The 21,788-nt window shown below is 40.5% G+C and overlaps 1 protein-coding gene across 1 annotated transcript in view; it reads right to left on the bottom strand.

Moving 5' to 3' along the window:
* Positions 1–21,788, bottom strand: part of VPS13C (vacuolar protein sorting 13 homolog C) — a 1,402,311-nt gene that overhangs the window by 31,371 nt on the left and 1,349,152 nt on the right. Inside the window, 2 exon segments of the mRNA XM_053719302.1 lie at positions 4,005–4,119; positions 15,191–15,314. Coding sequence (XP_053575277.1) covers positions 4,005–4,119; positions 15,191–15,314 — 239 coding nt within the window.

The raw sequence follows: 21,788 nt of genomic DNA, 5'->3' as shown, positions 1-21,788 counted from the left end.
TGTAGGCAGGTGTCGGCGACGTTGAGGGGGGCAGATTAGGGGTTAATAAATATAATATAGGGGTCGGCGATGTTAGGGGCAGCAGATTAGGGGTACATAGGGATAACGTAGGTGGCGGCGATTTGCGGTCGGAAGATTAGGGGTTAATTATTGTAAGTAGCTGGCGGCGACGTTGTGGGGGGCAGGTTAGGGGTGAATAAATATAATACAGGGGTCGGCGGGGTTAGGGGCAGCAGATTAGGGGTACATAAATATAACGTAGGTGGCGGTCGGCAGATTAGGGGTTAAAAATTTTAATCGAGTGGCGGCGGTGTGGGGGGACCTCGGTTTAGGGGTACATAGGTAGTTTATGGGTGTTAGTGTACTTTAGGGTACAGTAGTTAAGAGCTTTATAAACCGGCGTTAGCCAGAAAGCTCTTAACTCCTGCTATTTTCAGGCGGCTGGAATTTTGTCGTTAGAGCTCTAACGCTCACTTCAGAAACGACTCTAAATACCAGCGTTAGAAAGATCCCATTGAAAATATAGGCTACGCAAATGGCGTAGGGGGATCTGCGGTATGGAAAAGTCGCGGCTGTAAAGTGAGCGTTAGACCCTTTAATCACTGACTCCAAATACCAGCGGGCGGCCAAAACCAGCGTTAGGAGCCTCTAACGCTGGTTTTGACGGCTACCGCCGAACTCTAAATCTAGGCCTACGTATGCAAAGTGCACCAGCATTGTAAACACAGCAATCACTAAGAGAGCCTAAGGTGCTTGTACCATCAGGAATTGGCTCAATTTGTTAATAGCCCCACTGGTGTTCTGAACAGCTGCAGTGTTTAAAATGCTGCTGCACTGAGATATCTAGCTATGCCTCACATGCATGTACAGAGAAAAATGTTAACACTAAAACAGTGAAAACTTTTACTAGAAGTATTTTTTCCAATACATTTATATTGCAAAAATGTTTCCATTCAAAGATGTAATTAATCTGTGTTTATTTAACTCTTGACCGGAACGTCCTTTTAATAACTGACCTCATACACCTCACCAAGCAATTAGCTGATTCAAAACAGAGGTTTTCATCAAAATAAGCTTTGTTTTGGTTTCATATTCACAGATGTATTGTCACCCCAACATTGTTATTTTCTTTTTCTTATTTGTAAGTTTACATTAGCTGCAGAATCTGAAACAGTATATAAATGTAGGAAACATACTTATATATTGTGTCATTTCAGACTATACAAGATAAAGAGACTCCAAGATTTTCTTATTAGCCGTCAATAATGTCAGTGAGTTTAGCTATATAAAATGTATGCACAACTTAAGATAAATACATATACATATAAAATACTCACAAAATGCAAAGTTTATAACAATTTTTTAGCTAAAGAAATGGCCCAGGTTTGGTAAAGTCTAGGCAGAGATTAAGTAATGAATATGTGCTGCTCAGCTATTCCTGTAAGCATATTATGTGCCTATAGTTTACATTATATATCATAAGTTCCTACCTTCATAGAGTAAAATGCAGTATATACCTGCTTATGTATGTACACACACACACAGAGAAAATATTGCTGCAGTTAGAGAGCGAGAGAGCACAGACTAACCAGTAAATAGAATAGTTGCTTATATTGCTGCATATTAAGCTGTACATTTAACTCACTCATGTTTATATATGTTTCTCACATTTACTTTAAATATAATAAAAAAAATTGATCAGTAAATTAACACTTTCCTTGAGAGTGAGTCCTACAACTCATTGTGTAGCAAAAAAGTAAAAGCAATATGTAATAGTTTACCATAACCTTGTCTGGTCTGTTACTGTGCTTAGCATTATTAAGGGGTTTACTTCTGCACAATGCATGCGAACTGAAGAAAGACCACCTAAAAGAACAACATTGTGCAAGAAAAAAATATGTCCCTCCATCTAAAGGACACAATTGTGCTATTTAGTCTTTGTATAGTATAATATACTTTAGGGTTGGAGAGGTATAACAGAGTATGTCTCTTGATGTTGGAGGATTTGGAGTAAAAACCAGTCCATGTAAAATCAGTTCATGCACGCCAATCTGCGCCAACGAGTAAAACGGTACCATATCATTTATCTCATGAAAACAGCAAGCAGTATTAGTATAAAAAAAAAAAAAAAAAAAGCTAGAACGACGTCTATGACAGATGACAAAGTGTGAAAGTACATTAAACATTTTGTAACAGTCTGTTGTATTCGTTAAGCTTTAGGATCTAAATATGTCATGTATTATGAAGAAAGAGAATAGAAATACTGGAGGATTATAGGCCACGAAATAGCAGTCCATTGTCTAAAGCCACTGAGAGAAAGACCATTGTAAGAAAATATATATTTTACTCTCCTTCATTCCAATTCTTGCTGCATACAAGAGAAAAAAGAAAAATAGATAGAAAAGGTGTTAGAAAGTGCTTGATTAGAAGATCTCCTTAACTTGCAGGTTTCTCACATAAGGTAAAAAGCGATAACTTGAAACATATTATGTAATATAGAACTCAAAAAGTACGTTTGCTTAAACCGTGAAGTTCTTCCCAATCTTCTTAAATCATGTGGAGATGAATTACGATTAGAGAAAAGACATGAAAACAATCAAATATTGATTTGAATGGACTTTATTCTATAAACAAATACTTAATACAGAATATATTGGACTATACATATATTCATTATGCATAATTATACGGCAAGATGAAATTCAATTTGCGTACTACTTAATAAAAAGAGCATTAGTATGATAGGTATTATGAGACACCCCCTGGCCTTCCTTTCCCAACTGTCCTAAACCCCATAAATGCTCCTGTCGTTTTTTTTGTTTTTTTTTAAAGGTTGACAGCCAGATATAAATAGCATCAAACCTCACACAATGACATGAAGTACCTCAAGTTCCATGTTTTCCTTGCTGAGGCAAAACCATGAGGGAATACTGGGTAGGGAAGAGCAAAGCTAGGGAATGTAAATGATTCATTAACGATTACCATATGAAAGAAATAAAATGTGTATCTGCAATGTTTATTAATTTAGTTCTTTTACATATATTATGACAATGAATGATGTTTGCAGTATGTGTGCCAGGTAATGTGGCTGACTTCAAGAGTATATGCTGGGATTATAGTGACATAGGGCATCGGATTTGCCAATATCACAATAGTAACAAAACAGAAAAAAAAGAGTCATCTCAATTTTTTTAATTAAATACAAAAAAAAGCCTTATAGTGAAACACATTAGTGTCAAAATAAAAAAAACATTTATGTGTAAAAGAAGAAAACAAAAATAGCCATGAAATGCTATGGATTATTTAGTTAAATAAGGTACTAAATAACAGGAGGGGAAATAAGCAACATATTTATACATCGGAGACTAAACTTATATAGGGCCGCTTACAAGTGGAGCTGTATATAACACTCCCGCTTGAGCGCTAACTCCACTAGAAGTAAGCTTTTTGCATATGTCAGGCTGCACTTGTATTACAAGTTTAATGTAAACAGTTTTCACTCACGCGATAACCCGATGCACGTAAAAAAGACGAACTTAGAATATCGCGCTCGATAACGTATTCCTCCCATAGAAGTCAATGGAGCAAAAAAAGTGGAAAAAATCTAACACCCTACTGGCGTGCAAACACGATAACATATTTTCAAGTGTGCTAACCAGACATGAAAATATATGCAGACAATAATCATTACGTATCAACTAATTATTCTAAAATGAATCAGTTGTTTAAGTAATTCGCCATTTTTTACTTTTTATTTATTTAACAATATTGTTAATTCTTACGACCGCTGCTTCTTAACTTCAGTTTCCGGTGAGTCGGAAACTACAGGGGTAGATTGCAGCATCCGCTGTGTAATAAATCTACCCCCAGGGCTTTGTCTACTAGGATGATTGAGGATTTGAACTCTATAAATTACGAGGTAATATTAAGATAGGAATTATCTTTATTAAAAACAATATACAACAGTATAACCTTGTGATTTGAGGTCACATCAATAATCTTACCTCAAATAGATTAAAGCCCTGAGCTTCACTCTGATTGTATGGTCTAATAATGCCATCTTCATGAATTAATCGAGGGGGGCGAAGTGGAGATATTTCTTCTGTAGATTCAGCAGCTCTGAGGCACAAATGACAAATCAAGGTATCAGTTATCAGAATGATGTTATAGCCCCAGCAGTATAAGCCACACATTATTAAATATTATCAATATAATGAATAAAAACATTATTACTTATAGAGAAACCTTTATTCAAGTTTGTGACAGTGCATGATTTTATGTTCTTTATTGTTAGGTACGTCGTTTACCATCAACTTGTAAAGAAACAAGAATCAGTTACATTGCTAGTTTCTGGCTCCTCTTCATAGTATAGAGACAAAAAAAGTGCTAAAATATTACTGGTTCGGGGGCGTGTCCATGCACCCATCCTGAGCGGTCACACTCTCCTTGTTTTTCGGTAGATAAGCCATTAATCTACCGTTTTTTTTACTCCATCCTACAGTTAAAAAGCTAACCTCGACCATAATAATAATATTTTTCTCTATCGTGAGCATATCACTGCTTTTTGGGCTGTATTTGTGAAATCAGATCCCAGGATTGGACAATAAAGGCTTGAAGCGGTAGCTTACACCAGGCAGTGTATCTGACCACAACTGGACATGACATTACTATATCGCACAGCACTATACCTTGGACTTAACATCAAACTGCATACAAAATATTGCTTATTGCAGTGACATACTTAACGGCAAAAAAATGGATGCTGAGACCATGTGGCAGCAACATGATGTGCACTTTCAGAAACTTGAGGCTCTCATGCAGAGGCTGCTAGACAAAGCACCATCGGAACAACTGTTACAACGCCTGTACCAGGAAAAGACTTCTACAACACCTCATGTTGAGTCTCAAGATACCACACGATCGACGCGCAACCCACTGGATGAGCACTTACAAGTTGCGCAACATAACAAGCAGACAACGAGCCATCCATATCATATATACATCATGATATCTAAAGACCAAAGTGAGTAATTTCCTATCATTTTTGCAGAAATTTTTTTTGGCCAACCAAGTGCAAAAGAACTCTCACTAAACACCCCTCTAGTACTATCTTTTGCCCTAATTACAAACCATCTGAAGTAGGGGACAAACATACCAGCAACTTACCATCACAGCATACGCACTCACCTTCAAGTGACCTACCGATGGTTCAATCTGACCCCAACATAAAGACACCAAGACCCCTAGATCTCATTACAAGTGACATAGCAGAAATCAGAGATCAAAGTGAACCTATCTCTACCTTTTCAGCTCCGCAGAACCCGAGACGATCCATATACATGGAACTCTCACCAAATTTCCCTGGGATGCTACCAAACTTTTTAAACAAGCAACCATCTGAAACGGGACATGGACTTGTTTGTAACTCGCCATCGCAGACTAAACATTTACCCCCGGATAAAAACTAGTGGTTCCCTCTGGGCCCAACACAGGGACGGTCAGTAAACTCTCTGCTCCTTTACCCACATAAACTTTACATAGCAAGATATTAGAGCAAACAATGATCATTATGATTCACTGTGCCAATGTGTTGCTTATCTCTTTAGTTTACACCCGACTTTATATGAGTAGAAAAGGGTCTAATTGTATCACAAAAGGGGTTCAGGTCTGTAACGGATCTACATGGAAGCACTCTATGCAAGTATTTGGACTCCTCATAAATTACTATCTCACCCTGTAATAGGGTAACCTGTTACAACAGATGCTTAAAGATGTAAACTTGCCTGTATTTCCTGGGAAGCTCGGTTTATAACATTATTGAAAATTCTTATTGTTGTTATTAATACTTTTCCTCTTGGAGTGTAAATGTGTATTTGGAAACATTCTCAAAACTCCTCAGTATATACCTGCTTAACAGTTAGGGCAATATCACTTAATATAGCTATATGCACGGCGGACGTACAGTACATTATTACACACTTAGTCCCTGAACCGTGGATAGCGGCGGGAGCCGTGGGCAAATAAATGTTATAAATATTTAATCCGCTATAGTGAGTTCAGATATGGCCTTTCCAACATTCACTCACTCCCTATGTGAGGACTGTCAATACATGCATATACAGTCGTATGCAAAAGTTTAGGCACCCCTGACAATTTCCATGATTTTCATTTATAAATAATTGGGTGTTTGGATCAGCAATTTCATTTTGATCTATCAAATAACTGAAGGACACAGTAATATTTCAGTAGTGAAATGAGGTTTAACAGAAAATGTGCAATATGCATCAAAACGAAATTAGACAGGTGCATACATTTGGGGCACCTTGTCAATTTGTTGATTTGAATACCTGTAACTACGTAGCAATGATGAATTGGAACACACAATTGGTTTGGTGAGCCCATTAAGCCTTGAACTTCATAGACAGGTGCATCCAATCATGAGAAAAGGTATTTAAGGTGGCCAATTGCAAGTTGTTGTTCTCTGACTCTCCCCTGAAGAGTGGCAACATTTGGGCCTCAAAACAACTCTCAAATGACCTGAAAACAAAGATTGTTCAACATTATGGTTTAAGGGAAGGCTACAAAAAGCTATCACAGAGATTTAAGCTGTCAGTGTCCACTGTGAGGAACATAGTGAGGAAATGGAAGACCCCAGGCACGTTTCTTGTTAGGACCAGAAGTGGCAGGCCAAGTAAAATATCGGAGAGACAAAGGATGGTGAGAACGGTCAAAAACAGCCCACAGACCACCTCCAAAGACCTACAACATCATCTTGCTGAAGATGGTGTCACTGTGCATCTTTCAACAATTCAGCGCACTTTGCATAAGGAGAAGCTGTATGGGAGAGTGATGCGAAAGAAGCCCTTTCTGCCCACACGCCACAAAGAGAGTCGCTTGAGGTATGCAAACGCACATTTGGACAAGCCAGCTTCATTTTGGAAAAAGGTGCTGTGGACTGATGAAACAAAGATTGAGTTATTTGGTCATAACAAGGGGCGTTATGCATGGCGGCAAAAGAAAACAGCATTCCAAGACAAACACTTGCTACCCACAGTAAAATTTGGTGAATGTTCCATCATGCTGTGGGGCTGTGGGGCCAGTGCCAGTACTGGGAATCTTGTTTAGGTTGAGGGTCGCATGGATTCCACTCAATATCAGCAGATACTTGAGAATAATGTTGAGGAATCAGTCACAATGTTGAAGTTACGCAGAGGCTGGATATTTCAACAAGAAAACGACCCAAAACAATGCTCAAAATCTACTCTGGCATTTATGCAGAGGAACAAGTACAATGTTCTGGAATGGCCATCCCAGTCCCCAGACCTGAATATCATTGAAAATCTGTGGGGTGATTTGAAGCGGGCTGTCCATGCTCGGCAACCATCAAACCTAACTGAACTGGAGATGTTTTGCAAGGAGGAATGGTCCAAAATATCTTCATCCAGAATCCAGACACTCATTACAGGCTATAGGAAGCGTCTAGAGGCTGTTATTCCTGCTAAAGGAGGCTCTACTAAATATTGATGAAATATTGATGCAATATTTCTGTTGGGGTGCCCAAAATTTATGCACCTGTCTAATTTTGTTTTGATGCATATTGCACATTTTCTGTTAATCAAATAAACCTAATTTCACTACTGAAATATTACTGTGTCCTTCAGTTATTTGATAGATCAAAAACAGAATTTATGTTTACCTGATAAATTTCTTTCTCCAACGGTGTGTCCGGTCCACGGCTTCATCCTTACTTGTGGGATATTCTCTTCCCCTACAGGAAATGGCAAAGAGAGCACCCAGCAAGAGCTGTCCATATAGCTCCCCCTCTGGCTCCGCCCCCCAGTCATTCGACCGACGGTTAGGAGAAAAAGGAGAAACTATAGGGTGCCGTGGTGACTGTAGTGTATAAAGAAAGAAATTTTTCAAACCTGATTAAAAACCAGGGCGGGCCGTGGACCGGACACACCGTTGGAGAAAGAAATTTATCAGGTAAACATAAATTCTGTTTTCTCCAACATTGGTGTGTCCAGTCCACGGCTTCATCCTTACTTGTGGGAACCAATACCAAAGCTTTAGGACACGGATGAAGGGAGGGAGCAAACCAGGTTACCTAAATGGAAGGCACCACGGCTTGCCAAACCTTTCTCCCAAAAATAGCCTCCGAAGAAGCATAAGTATCGAATTTGTAAAATTTGGCAAAAGTATGCAGAGAAGACCAAGTTGCTGCCTTACAGATCTGATCAACAGAAGCCTCGTTCTTGAAAGCCCATGTGGAAGCCACAGCTCTAGTAGAATGAGCTGTAATTCGTTCAGGAGGCTGCCGTCCGGCATACTCATAAGCCAATCGGATGATGCTTTTCAGCCAAAAAGAAAGAGAGGTAGCAGTAGCTTTCTGGCCTCTCCTCTTACCAGTATACGCAACAAACAAAGATGATGTCTGTCTGAAATCCTTTGTTGCTTCTAAATAGAACTTTAAAGCACGGACCACATCTAGATTGTGTAACAAGCGTTCCTTCTTTGAAACTGGATTCGGACACAGAGAAGGAACAACAATTTCCTGGTTAATATTCATGTTGGAAACGACCTTTGGAAGAAAACCAGGCTTGGTACGTAAAACTACCTTATCTGTATGGAATACCAGATAGGGAGAAGTACACTGCAAAGCAGATAATTCAGAAACTCTTCTAGCAGAAGAAATAGCAAGCAAAAACAGAACTTTCCAAGATAGTAACTTAATATCTATGGAATGCATGGGTTCAAACGGAACCCCCTGAAGAACTGAAAGAACTAAATTTAGACTCCAAGGAGGAGTCATGGGTCTGTAAACAGGCTTGATTCTAACTAACGCCTGTACAAACGCCTGTACATCTGGCACTGCTGCCAGACGTTTGTGTAACAAAACAGACAGAGCAGATATCTGTCCTTTTAAGGAACTAGCTGACAAAACTTTATCCAGACCTTCTTGGAGAAAGGAAAGTATCCTAGGAATTTTAATTTTACTCCAAGGGAATCCCTTGGATTCACACCAACTGATATATTTTTGCCATAGCTTATGGTAAATCTTCCTAGTTACAGGTTTTCTGGCTTGAACCAGAGTATCTATGACTGTATCTGAAAACCCACGCTTAGATAGAATCAAGCGTTCAATTTCCAAGCAGTCAGTTGGAGAGAGACTAGATTTGGATGTTCGAACGGACCTTGTACTAGAAGATCCTGCCTCAAAGGTAGCTTCCATGGTGGAGCCGATGACATATTCACCAGGTCTGCATACCAAGTCCTGCGTGGCCACGCAGCGGCTATTAGAATCACCGAGGCCTGCTCCTGTTTGATCCTGGCTACAAGCCTGGGAAGGAGAGGGAACGGTGGAAATACATAAGCTAGGTTGAACGACCAAGGCGCCACTAATGCATCCACCAGTGTCGCCTTGAGATCCCTGGATCTGGACCCGTATCGAAGAACCTTTGCGTTCTGGCGAGACGCCATCAGATCCATATCTGGAATGCCCCATAGTTGAGTTAACTGGGCAAAAACCTCCGGGTGGAGTTCCCACTCCCCCGGATGAAAAGTCTGACGACTCAAATAATCCGCCTCCCAGTTGTCCACTCCTGGGATGTGAATTGCAGATAGGTGGCAGGAGTGATCCTCCGCCCATTTGATGATCTTGGATACCTCTCTCATCGCTGAGGAACTCTTTGTTCCCCCCTGATGATTGAGGTACGCTACAGTCGTCATGTTGTCCGACTGGAACCTTATGAATTTGGCCTTTGCTAGGTGAGGCCACGCCAGGAGCGCATTGAATATCGCTCTCAGTTCTAAAATGTTTATCGGGAGAAGAGACTCTTCTCGAGACCATAGACCTTGAGCTTTCAGAGAGTCCCAGACCGCACCCCAGCCTAAGAGACTGGCGTCGGTCATGACAATGACCCATTCTGGTCTGAGGAAACTCATTCCCTGAGACAGGTGATCGTGAGACAACCACCAGCGGAGAGAATCCCTGGTTTCCTGGTCTACTTGAATCTGGGGAGACAAGTCTGCATAGTCCCCATTCCACTGATTGAGCATGCACAGTTGTAATGGTCTTAGATGAATTCGAGCAAAAGGAACTATGTCCATTGCTGCAACCATCAATCCTACTACTTCCATGCACTGAGCTATGGAAGGCTGAAGAATAGAGTGAAGAACTTGACAAGCGTTTAGAAGCTTTGACTTTCTGACCTCTGTCAGGAAGATCTTCATTTCTAAAGAATCTATTATTGTTCCCAAAAAGGGAACTCTTGTTGACGGAGACCGGGAACTCTTTTCTACGTTCACCTTGCACCCGTGAGATCTGAGAAAGGCTAGAACAATGTCTGTATGAGCCTTTGCTTTGGAAAGAGACAACGCTTGGATTAGAATGTCGTCTAGGTAAGGTGCTACAGCAATGCCCCTCGGTCGTAGAACCACTAGAAGGGACCCTAGCACCTTTGTGAAGATTCTGGGAGCAGTGGCTAAACCGAACGGAAGAGCCAAGAACTGGTAATGTTTGCCCATGAAGGCGAACCTCAGGAACTGATGATGATCTTTGTGGATAGGAATATGCAGGTACGCATCCTTTAAGTCCACGGTAGTCATATATTGACCCTCCTGGATTGTTGGTAAGATTGTCCGAATGGTTTCCATTTTGAATGATGGAACTCTAAGGAATTTGTTTAGAATTTTTAGATCCAGAATTGGCCTGAAAGTTCCCTCTTTTTTGGGAACTACAAACAGGTTTGAGTAAAAACCCAGACCTTGTTCCGCTGTTGGAACTGGGTTTATCACTCCCATTTTTAATAGGTCTCCTACGCAATGTAAGAATGCCTGTCTCTTTATCTGGTCTGAAGATAAGCGAGACATGTGGAACCTTCCCCTTGGAGGAAGTTCCTTGAACTCTAGAAGATACCCCTGAGAGACTATTTCTAGTGCCCAGGGATCCTGAACGTCTCGTGCCCAAGCCTGAGCGAAGAGAGAAAGTCTGCCCCCTACTAGATCCGGTCCCGGATCGGGGGCTACCCCTTCATGCTGTCTTGGTAGCAGAAGCAGGCTTCTTGGCCTGTTTACCCTTGTTCCAGCCTTGCAATGGTTTCCATGCTGGCTTAGGCTGGGAAGAGTTGCCTTCTTGTCTGGAGACCGCAGAGTTAGGATTCAGTCTGTTCCTGAAATTGCGAAAGGAACGAAAATTAAATTTGTTCTTAGCCTTGAAAGGCCTATCCTGTGGGAGGGCATGTCCCTTTCCACCAGTAATGTCTGAAATAATCTCTTTCAATTCCGGCCCGAAAAGGGTCTTACCCTTGAAAGGAATATTGAGCAATTTATTCTTGGACGACACATCCGCCGACCAGGATTTTAGCCAAAGCGCTCTGCGCGCCACTATTGCAAACCCTGAATTTTTCGCCGCTAACTTAGCCAATTGGAAAGTGGCATCCAAAATAAAGGAATTAGCCAACTTTAGTGCGTGAATTCTGTCCATGACCTCATCATATGGAGTCTCTTTTTGGAGCGAATTTTCTAGTTCCTCGAACCAAAAATACGCTGCCGAGGTGACAGGAATAATGCACGAGATTGGTTGAAGCAGGAAGCCTTGCTGAACAAATATCTTTTTTAGCAATCCTTCCAATTTTTTATCCATAGGATCTTTAAAAGCGCAACTGTCCTCAATAGGAATAGTTGTGCGCTTAGCTAACGTTGACACTGCCCCCTCAACCTTAGGAACCGTTTGCCATGCGTTCCTTCTGGGGTCAACAATGGGGAACATTTTCTTGAATATAGGAGGTGGAACAAAAGGTATACCTGGCTTTTCCCACTCCTTAGTCACTATATCCGCCACCCGCTTGGGTATCGGAAAGGCATCAGCGTGCACTGGGACCTCTAAGAATTTGTCCATCTTGCACAATTTCTCTGGAATTACCAAAGAATCACAGTCATCAAGAGTAGTTAGGACCTCCTTAAGCAGGGCGCAGAGATGTTCTAACTTAAATTTAAATTTTACGACATCAGTGTCTGCCTGCTGAGAGACTTTTCCTGAATCAGAAATTTCCCCCTCAGACAGGCCCTCCCTCACTGCCAATTCAGATTGATGTGAGGGTATAACTGATAAATTGTCCTCAGCGCCAACCTGCTCATCTTCTGTATTTAAAACTGAGCTGTCACGCTTTCTAGGGTAGGACGGCAGTTTGGATAACAGATTTGCTATAGAATTATCCATTACTGCTGTTAACTGTTGCATAGTAACAAGCATTGGCGCGCTAGATATACTAGGTATCGCCTGCGCGGGCAAAACTGGTGTTGACACAGAAGGAGAGGATGAGGAACTATCCCCACTACCTTCATTAGAAGAATCATCTTGGTCAATCTTATTCAATGTGGCAGTACTGTCCATACTTTGTTTGGACGCTATGACACAATTTGCACAAACATTAATTGGGGGAACCACCTTGGCTTTCATACACACAGAACATAAGCCATCTGAAGGTATATACATGTTAGACAGAATTTGGCAGGCTAATAATGCAATAAAAGCGTTTTTAAAGAAAAGCGTTACTGTCCCTTTAAATAATAAACAGGCACACTTTATTTCTGATATATTGAAAAACAATGAAGGCAATGTCCGATTTTTACAAAATTTTTACTCCAGAGTCCTAATGCCCTGAAAGTAATGCACACCAAGTTTCAAGACTTTAACCCTTAAAATGAGCTATTTGTTCAATTAGACAATTTTAGTACACTACAATCACAGCCACAGCCTTGCTGCGGCTTTTTACCTTTCCAGAGAGTTATTCAGCAATGAAATAAACCTTCCAGAGTCCGTTTTAGTATGCCACAGGACCCCTCACATGAAGCTGCATGCACTGCCATGGAAGTAAACTGCGCAATTGAGGCGCAAAAACGGGGCCTCTTTCCTCTGCATACCAGAGTGAAGGGGCCTTCCTGACTGAAATAGCCGTCTAACTCAATGCCAGGCGATAAAAAACGTTCCCAAAGTGCTTTTAAGTGCACAAAAGACTCTAAATGCCATTAAAATATGAAATAAAACAATCGATTTAGCCCACAAAAGTGTCAACCAGTGTATAGCCCATTTGTAAGCCTTAATCTGTTATGAGTCTAAGAAAATGGCTTACTTACCCCTTAAGGGAAAACTGACAGTCTTCTACCATTAACATGTCTTGTTAGAAATATGACTGATCATAGCTTGAGCAGAAAAGTCTGCAAACTGTTCCCCCCAACTGAAGTTCTCTGGGCTCAACAGTCCTGCGTGGGAACAGCAATTGATTTTAGTTACTGCTGCTAAAATCATACTCCTCTTTAAACAGAACTCTTCATCCTTTTCTGTTTTAGAGTAAATAGTACAAACCGGCACTATTTTAAAATAACAAACTCTTGATAGAAGAATAAAAAACTACAACTAACACCACATACTCTTTACCATCCCCGTGGAGATGCTACTTGTTCAGAGCGGCAAAAAGAATGACTGGGGGACGGGGCCAGAGGGGGAGCTATATGGACATCTCTTGCTGGGTGCTCTCTTTGCCATTTTCTGTAGGGGAAGAGAATATCCCACAAGTAAGGATGAAGCCGTGGACCGGACACACCAATGTTGGAGAAATGAAATTGCTGATCCAAACACCCAATTATTTAAAAATGAAAATCATGGAAATTGTCAGGGGTGTCTAAACCTTTGCATACGACTGTATATACACACCACTTTACCAGACATAGTTTTTTTTTTTTTATATTATAACCTTTAGAAAACTACATTTTTCCTCAGTCCTATTTACATACACGGGTTAGCGTTACTCTGATCTGCTGTTTATGTTTTATTTTATGGATAAGTTGTCCAGTGTTGGTTTTTCCTTTCTTTTTCTATTTCTTGTTTTAACTTGATGTAGCACTAAGATTTGAATCATCTCACATATCTTTATCTTGCTTCACCCTAGGGCCCAAAGTGGCTCAGATTTATCTAGACACATATAACACCCTCTTGGTAATATCCTAACTATAAGTAAAGTCAAAAGGAGGCTACTGATTTATTTTACAGAGGGTCTCAATATAATCACTCTAAAATTTGGAAAATAGGAGGTTTACCCTAGACACCCAATTATAATCAATCATAGGTTTAAAGCGTCAATTTTATTTTTACTGTTTGCTATTGACTTATGTTTGCATCATATGTAATGTCACTACAGAGAATGCTGTACATTTATCACAGACACATCTAAACCTTGCTGTTAAACCTCAATAAAAATCATTGATAATAATGCTGTCACACCACTAGTAGTGTATACAATAGACATTTCCTATTATAGAGGTTCTTCCAAGCATTTCTTCTGATGTACATGAAGGGGCTGCAGTAAAACATCAGTGAAAACAAAGCAAAATGATAATATGATAAACAGGTGCAAGCTTGATGAGTCAGGCAGAATGTATCATTAGTTAATGACAAAAAAACACTTTTTCTTAAAGGATCAGTGTATTATAAAATATTTTTTCTTATCAATGTGTATCCAAAGACTTATTATGCCAGCTGCAGAGTAAAAAAATGTATGGGAAATTGTTCCTTTTGGTATATTTTTCCATATGAATTGACTATATTCTCCAACTGTGAGCTTGCAATGATGGCAAACCTATATATATATATATATATAGATATCAAATGATTCTTATCTCACTCTTTACCCACTAAGACCAATGCAAAGGAAAATGAACATTTTAGTAACTCACTATCCCATGCCCTATGAAGACATGTTTTAGAAGATCTTAATAAATCAGGAGACAAGACATTCTGACATGGTTATAGCTTTTATTTTTGAACTAGGGACATTTTCAATATAGATGGGGATGCAACAGGCAAAAGCAGCTATTTCAAAAACAAAATAAAGGTGAGGGAGTTTATGTAAACAATGTAATACCCTCCAGCAGATAATCATTGGGAACAAATTAATCAGGAGGAAAAAAAAAATCACAGTACACTGTCCATTTAAGAGGCATTACTGTGTTCTGGGAGGGAAATGCATCCTCAGTAACTTCTGTTAAAATAGTTCAGAGATAGATGCTTTTGCACTATAAGAATGAAATCACATATTCCAGAGCAGGATTACTAATTTGTTTAAACATAATTTGCTTATTCATTTTTCTCTGAAAACTATTGTGTTCATATAAGCCAGAAAAAAACTCTTACCTCTGTATGCCCTGGAATGTACTACTCGCCATATCAATAATGCCACCTGTAGGTCGTGCCACAACTCCCACAAGGCCTTTTCCAATGCCTTTGAAGAACCCAGCTGCTCCCTCTCTCTTTGCACCTGCAAGAAAATTAAGATTGAAAAGCAGTTGTATTAACCTAATAATTTAAATAAAATTTAATATATTAGGTTATCTCTGCCCCTGCAAGAAAAATAGTAAGTGACAAGGCATACTACTGTTACTTGATAACTATGGGGTGGAGTACACTGGAATACTTGCCCATGGTGGCATGCAAAAAAGAATAAATACAACATTTATACTTATCTGATAAATGATTTTCTTTCATGATGATGAGAGTCCACAAGATCATAACATGTGGGAATACACTCCACTAGAAGGGCGCAAAATCATCCCAAAATACCAGAGCTTTAATCCCTCCCACCCTCCAAGAATCATTCAGTCATACATAATGTCAAGTAGAGGAGGAAACCATAAAAGACAAAAAGGTAAAGCAAAACAAAGTGTAAAACAAAAGTTATGAAACCAAATGCACAGAAAAAACAAGGAAGTGCCTAAACTCTCACAATCATGAAAGAAATGAATTTATCAGGTAAGCATACATTTAATTTTCTTTCATAAGGTAGTGAGAGTCCACGATCATCACAAAAAGGGGACAATACAGTTAAGACAGGTATGTTACTGATCAGTCCCTTGCAGACCACTATGCTTTCCTGACCCAAAAGTAGCCTTTAGAAGAGAGATACTTTCATAAAATGTTACCACTTTGAGAAGTATGTGAAGACCTTCAAGCAGGTGCCTTACATATCTTGTATATTGAAGCTTCATTACGGAAGGTCCAAGATGTGGAAACTGTTCTAGTGGAATGAGCAGCAGTGTGCTCAAGAGGAGTGTTCACTGCAACCAAGTATGCCTTATGCAGTAAAATCTTAAGACAAGCAGCTTAAATATGACTCTTGCAAGGTCCAGAGAAATGGATGAGCAAGAAAGAAAAAAAGTCTGAATTATTTTGTAGCTTCTACATAGAATGTTAAAGTTCTCGCAAAATCAACACTAGGCTTTCAAAAAACAGGCTGTCAATTCATAGTTTTGAGATCCTGATGAAAGAAAGTATATTAAGGTCCTTTCTGTGAGGAAGTCACAAGGTAGACAAAAGGACATTTGAATCAGATCTGCATACCAAGTTCTGCAAGGCCAAACCAGAGCAGTCAAATTTGCTGAAGCTCATTCTCGTTTGATTCTGGCTATCCTCCTGGATAGCAACACAAACGGAGGACAAATGTAGAGGTTGAATGGCCAGGGAACCACTATGGAATCCACATGAGGATCCCATGACCTTGTACAATAGCAGGGTAGCTTGTGATTCAAGAGGTCTATTTCTGGCAAACCTCAATGCCTCACTATCACTTTGAACACGTCCTGGTTCAGGTGATGGAGACTGAGAAAGTCTTCCTCCCAATTGTTCACTCCTGGGATACGAATGGTTGAAATGATGCAATTGTGGCATTCTGCTCATCTACATATGTGGGACACTTCTTTCATTGCCAAGGAACTACAATTTCCACCTTGATTATTTATTTAAGCCACTGCTATGACATCTTCTGACTATTGTATAAAAGATTCCTGCCTTAGGTAGGCCCAACTGTATAGCGATCTGAAAATTGTGGAGTTCCAGGATGTTGATGGGCAATTTTACATCCAGGGAAGACCAAACTTCCTGTGCTATCTGAGACCTACAGTCTGCTCACCAACCCTTTAGGCAGACATCTGTCATGATCCCAATCCAGACTGGCTGAAGAAATTAGTTTAGTATGTGCGTGTTGCAGTTTGGCTCTGTGTTGTTCTATTAGTCTATGATTAACCCTAAGAAGAAAACATGCATTTGGGGCCTTAAGGAACTCTTTGGCAGGTTGATTCGCCAAGAATGACTATGAAGCAGTTGAAGTGAACACATCATGGAAGCAGCACTGTCCCTTTAATTATATAACTGTGCACATGAAGACAGAGGCTAACTGCCAGCCCCCAGATAATCAACAATCAATCCTTGACCACATACGTATATCTCAAACTTGTATTATAGAGTTAGATCCAACAAAGTACAGCAGGAAATTTTTGGGCTATCCACCCTTATTCGCGTCATTAAGTGTAACAATCGCCATATATGTTAACTTAAAACAAAACAAGTTATATATTGTTCCATAATTTTTTTCATATTGTTTTACTACCCCGTCTAGCGGTTCTATGTATTTACACCTCCTTACAAACTTCTAATGCTACCCCTAGGGGGCACCTTTACACATTATAGTCCTTATTCCCTTCTTCTCAGCATTAACTCCCTATCTCCCCCTCTTCTTGGCCTCTTGACCTGATCAATGACTTGCCATCTCAGCTGACTGATTGTTTGCCTTACCTCAAAAAAAGTGCTGACACCAGTGCATCCAAATTCTTACAAAATAGGTTATGCTCCTGAATACGGTTTCTAACAATTTAGTGGTCTCTCCAATATAAATGTGCATTTGATTAAAATAAACAGCATAGAAATAATCCTGAATCTTATAGATCCTACCTGATCTTAGGTGCACAAGATCTGAGGCTGAACCCGAAGGTAGTTATGCATATTTTACATTCCAAAGTTCTTCCCATAGAGAAAATATTCTTTTTTTTTTTAAATACATATTTCTAAATATATCTAATACTTTTTTTGTATAACAAATATCTATATAACATATATCAGGTATACAGTAAATATATGTATACAGATATATATAGAAATATCAATTTCAAAATAAAACATTTTCTTCTAAGTGAAGAACATTGGAATGTAAAATATTTACATTAAAAACACAGTTAAACATTTTAAAAAGGAAATTTATGCTTACCTGAGAAATTGATTTCTTCTAAGATACGACGAGTCCACGGATTCATCCTTTACTTGTGGGATATTATCCCCCTGCTAATAGGTAGTGGCAAAGAGCACCACAGCAGAGCTGTCTATATAGCTCCTCCCTTGACTCCACCCCCCAGTCATTCGACCAAAGGTATAGGAAGAAAAAGGAGAAACTAAAAGGTGCAGAGGTGACTGAAGTTTTAAACAAAAAAATATAATCTGTCTTAAATTGACAGGGCGGGCCGTGGACTCGTCGTATCTTAGAAGAAATCAATTTATCAGGTAAGCATAAATTTCCTTTTCTTCTACAAGATACGATGAGTCCACGGATTCATCCTTTACTTGTGGGATACAATACCAAAGCTACAGGACACGGATGAACGGGAGGGACAAGACAGATACCTAAACAGAAGGCACCACTGCTTGAAGAACTTTTCTCCCAAAAATAGCCCCAGAAGAGGCAAAAGTATCAAATTTGTAAAATTTGGAAAAGGTATGAAGGGAAGACCAAGTCACAGCCTTACAAATCTGTTCAACAGAAGCATCGTTTTTAAAAGCCCATTTGGAAGCCACCGCTCTAGTAGAATGAGCTGTAATTCTTTCAGGAGGCTGCTGTCCAGCAGTCTCGTATGCCAAACGGATGATGCTTTTCAGCCAAAAAGAAAGAGAGGTAGCCGTAGCTTTTTGACCTCTACGATTTCCATAATAGACAACAAACAGAGAAGATGTTTGATGGAAATCCTTGGTCGCTTGCAAGTAAAACTTCAAGGCACGAACCACGTCCAAGTTATGTAACAGATGCTCCTTCTTAGAAGAAGGGTTAGGACACAGAGAAGGAACAACAATTTCCTGATTAATATTCTTGTTTGAAACAACCTTAGGAAGGAATCCAGGTTTAGTACCCAAAACCACCTTATCAGAATGGAATATAAGATAAGGCGAGTCACATTGTAACGCAGATAGCTCAGAAACTCTTCGAGCAGAAGAGATAGCAACTAAAAACAGAACTTTCCAAGATAGAAGTTTAATATCTATGGAATGCATGGGTTCAAACGGAACCCCTTGAAGAACATTAAGAACTAAATTCAAACTCCATGGCGGAGCAACAGGTTTAAACACAGGCTTAATTCTAACCAAAGCCTGACAAAACGACTGAACGTCTGGGACATCTGCCAGACGCATGTGTAGTAAAATTGACAAAGCAGAAATCTGTCCCTTTAAGGAACTAGCTGATAACCCCTTCTCCAATCCTTCTTGGAGAAAGGACAATCCTAGGAATCCTGATCTTACTCCATGAGTAGCCTTTGGATCCGCACCAATAAAGATATTTACGCCATATCTTATGGTAAATTTTCCTAGTGACAGGCTTTTGAGCCAGAATCAAGGTATAAATGACCGACTCAGAGAATCCCCGCTTAGATAAAATCAAGCGTTCAATCTCCAGGCAGTCAGCTGCAGAGAAACTAGATTTGGATGTTGGAACGGACCCTGAATGAGAAGGTCCTGTCTCAGAGGCAGTTTCCACGGTGGCAGAGATGACATTTCCACCAGGTCTGCATACCAAGTCCTGCGTGGCCACGCAGGCGCTATCAAGATTACCGAAGCCCTCTCCTGTTTGATTCTGGCAATCAGACGAGGTAGGAGAGGAAAAGGAGGAAACACATAAGCCAGGTTGAACGACCATGGTACTGCTAGAGCATCTATAAGTACTGCTTGAGGATCCCTTGATCTGGACCCGTAACAAGGAAGTTTGGCATTCTGATGAGATGCCATCAGATCCAATTCCGGTGTGCCCCATTGATGAATCAATTTTGCAAACACCACCGGATGGAGCTCCCACTCCCCCAGATGAAAAGTCTGACAACTTAGAAAATCCGCTTCCCAGTTCTCCACTCCTGGGATAAATATTGCTGATAGATGGCAAGAGTGAGTCTCTGCCCATCGAATAATTTTGGAAACCTCTATCATCGCTAGAAAACTCTTTGTTCCTCCTTGATGATTGATATATGCTACAGTCGTGATATTGTCTGACTGGAATCTTATGAATTTGTCCGAAGCCAGCTGAAGCCATGCTTGAAGCGCGTCGAATATCGCTCTCAGTTCCAGAATATTTATTGGTAGTAGGGACTCCTCCTGAGTCCACACACCCTGAGCCTTCAGGGAGTTCCAGAATGCACCCCAGCCCAAGAGGCTGGCGTCCGTCGTCACTATGACCCATGCTGGCCTGCGGAAGCACATTCCCTGGGACAGATGATCCTGTGACAACCACCAATGAAGACAGTCTCTGGTCTCTAGATCCAGATTTATCCGCGGAGATAAATCCACATAATCCCCATTCCACTGTCTGAGCATGCACAGCTGCAGTGGTCTGAGATGAAAGCGAGTAAATGGAACTATGTCCATTGACGCTACCATTAGTCCAATTACCTCCATACACTGAGCCACTGATGGCCGAGGAATGGAATGAAGTGCTCGGCAAATGGTTAAGATCTTTGATTTTCTGACCTCTGTCAGAAAATTTTTCATGTCTACCGACTCTATCAGAGGGAACTCTTTTTTATGTTCACCTTTCAGCGGTGAGTTCTTAGAAAAGCCAACACGATGTCCGTGTGAGATTTGGCTAGATGGTAAGTTGACGCCTGAATCAAAATATCGTCCAGATAGGGCGCAACTGCTATGCCCCGCGGCCTTAGAACCGCCAGAAGGGACCCTAGCACCTTTGTGAAAATTCTGGGAGCTGTGGCCAACCAGAAAGGAAGGGCCACAAACTGGTAATGTTTGTCCAGGAAGGCGAACCTGAGGAACTGGTGATGATCTTTGTGGATAGGAATGTGAAGATACGCATCCTTCAAATCCACGGTGGTCATTTATTGACCCTCCTGGATCATTGGTAAAATTGTTCATATGGTCTCCATCTTGAACGATGGGACTGAGAAATTTGTTTAGAGTTTTGAGATCTAAAATCGGTCTGAACATTCCCTCTTTTTTGGGAACCACGAACAGATTGGAGTAAAACCCCTGCCCTTGTTCTAATTTTGGAACTGGGCAGATTACACCCATGGTATATAGGTCTTCTACACAGCGTAAAAACGCCTCTCTTTTTGTCTGGTTTACAGACAAACGTGAAAGATGAAATCTCCCCCTTGGGAGAGAATCCTTGAATTCTAGACGATACCCCTGGGTCACAATTTCTAATGCCCAGGAATCCTGAACGTCTCTTGCCCAAGCCTGAGCGAAGAGAGAAAGTCTGCCCCCTACTAGATCCGGTCCCGGATCGGGGGCTGCCCCTTCATGCTGTTTTGGTAGCAGCAGCTGGCTTCTTGGACTGTTTACCTTTATTCCAGGTCTGGTTAGGTCTCCAGACTGACTTGGATTGAGCAAAGTTCCCCTCCTGCTTGGAGGCGGATGAGGAAGTAGAGGGACCGCCTTTAAAGTTTCGAAAGGAACGAAAATTATTCTGTTTGGTCCTCATTTTAACCGTCTTGTCCTGAGGAAGGGCATGACCTTTACCTCCAGTAAAGTCAGAAATTATCTCCTTTAGTTCAGGCCCGAATAGGGTCTTACCCTTAAAGGGAATAGCTAAAAGCTTGGATTTAGATGACACATCAGCAGACCATGACTTAAGCCATAACGCTCTACGCGCTAAAATGGCAAAGCCTGCATTCTTAGCCGCTAATTTAGCCATTTG

The sequence above is a fragment of the Bombina bombina genome, chromosome 6, assembly GCF_027579735.1.
Source record: "Bombina bombina isolate aBomBom1 chromosome 6, aBomBom1.pri, whole genome shotgun sequence".
Classification (NCBI taxonomy): Eukaryota; Metazoa; Chordata; class Amphibia; order Anura; family Bombinatoridae; genus Bombina; species Bombina bombina.
Note: the sequence above shows the minus strand (reverse complement) of the source record. Positions and strands in the feature narration are given on the sequence as shown.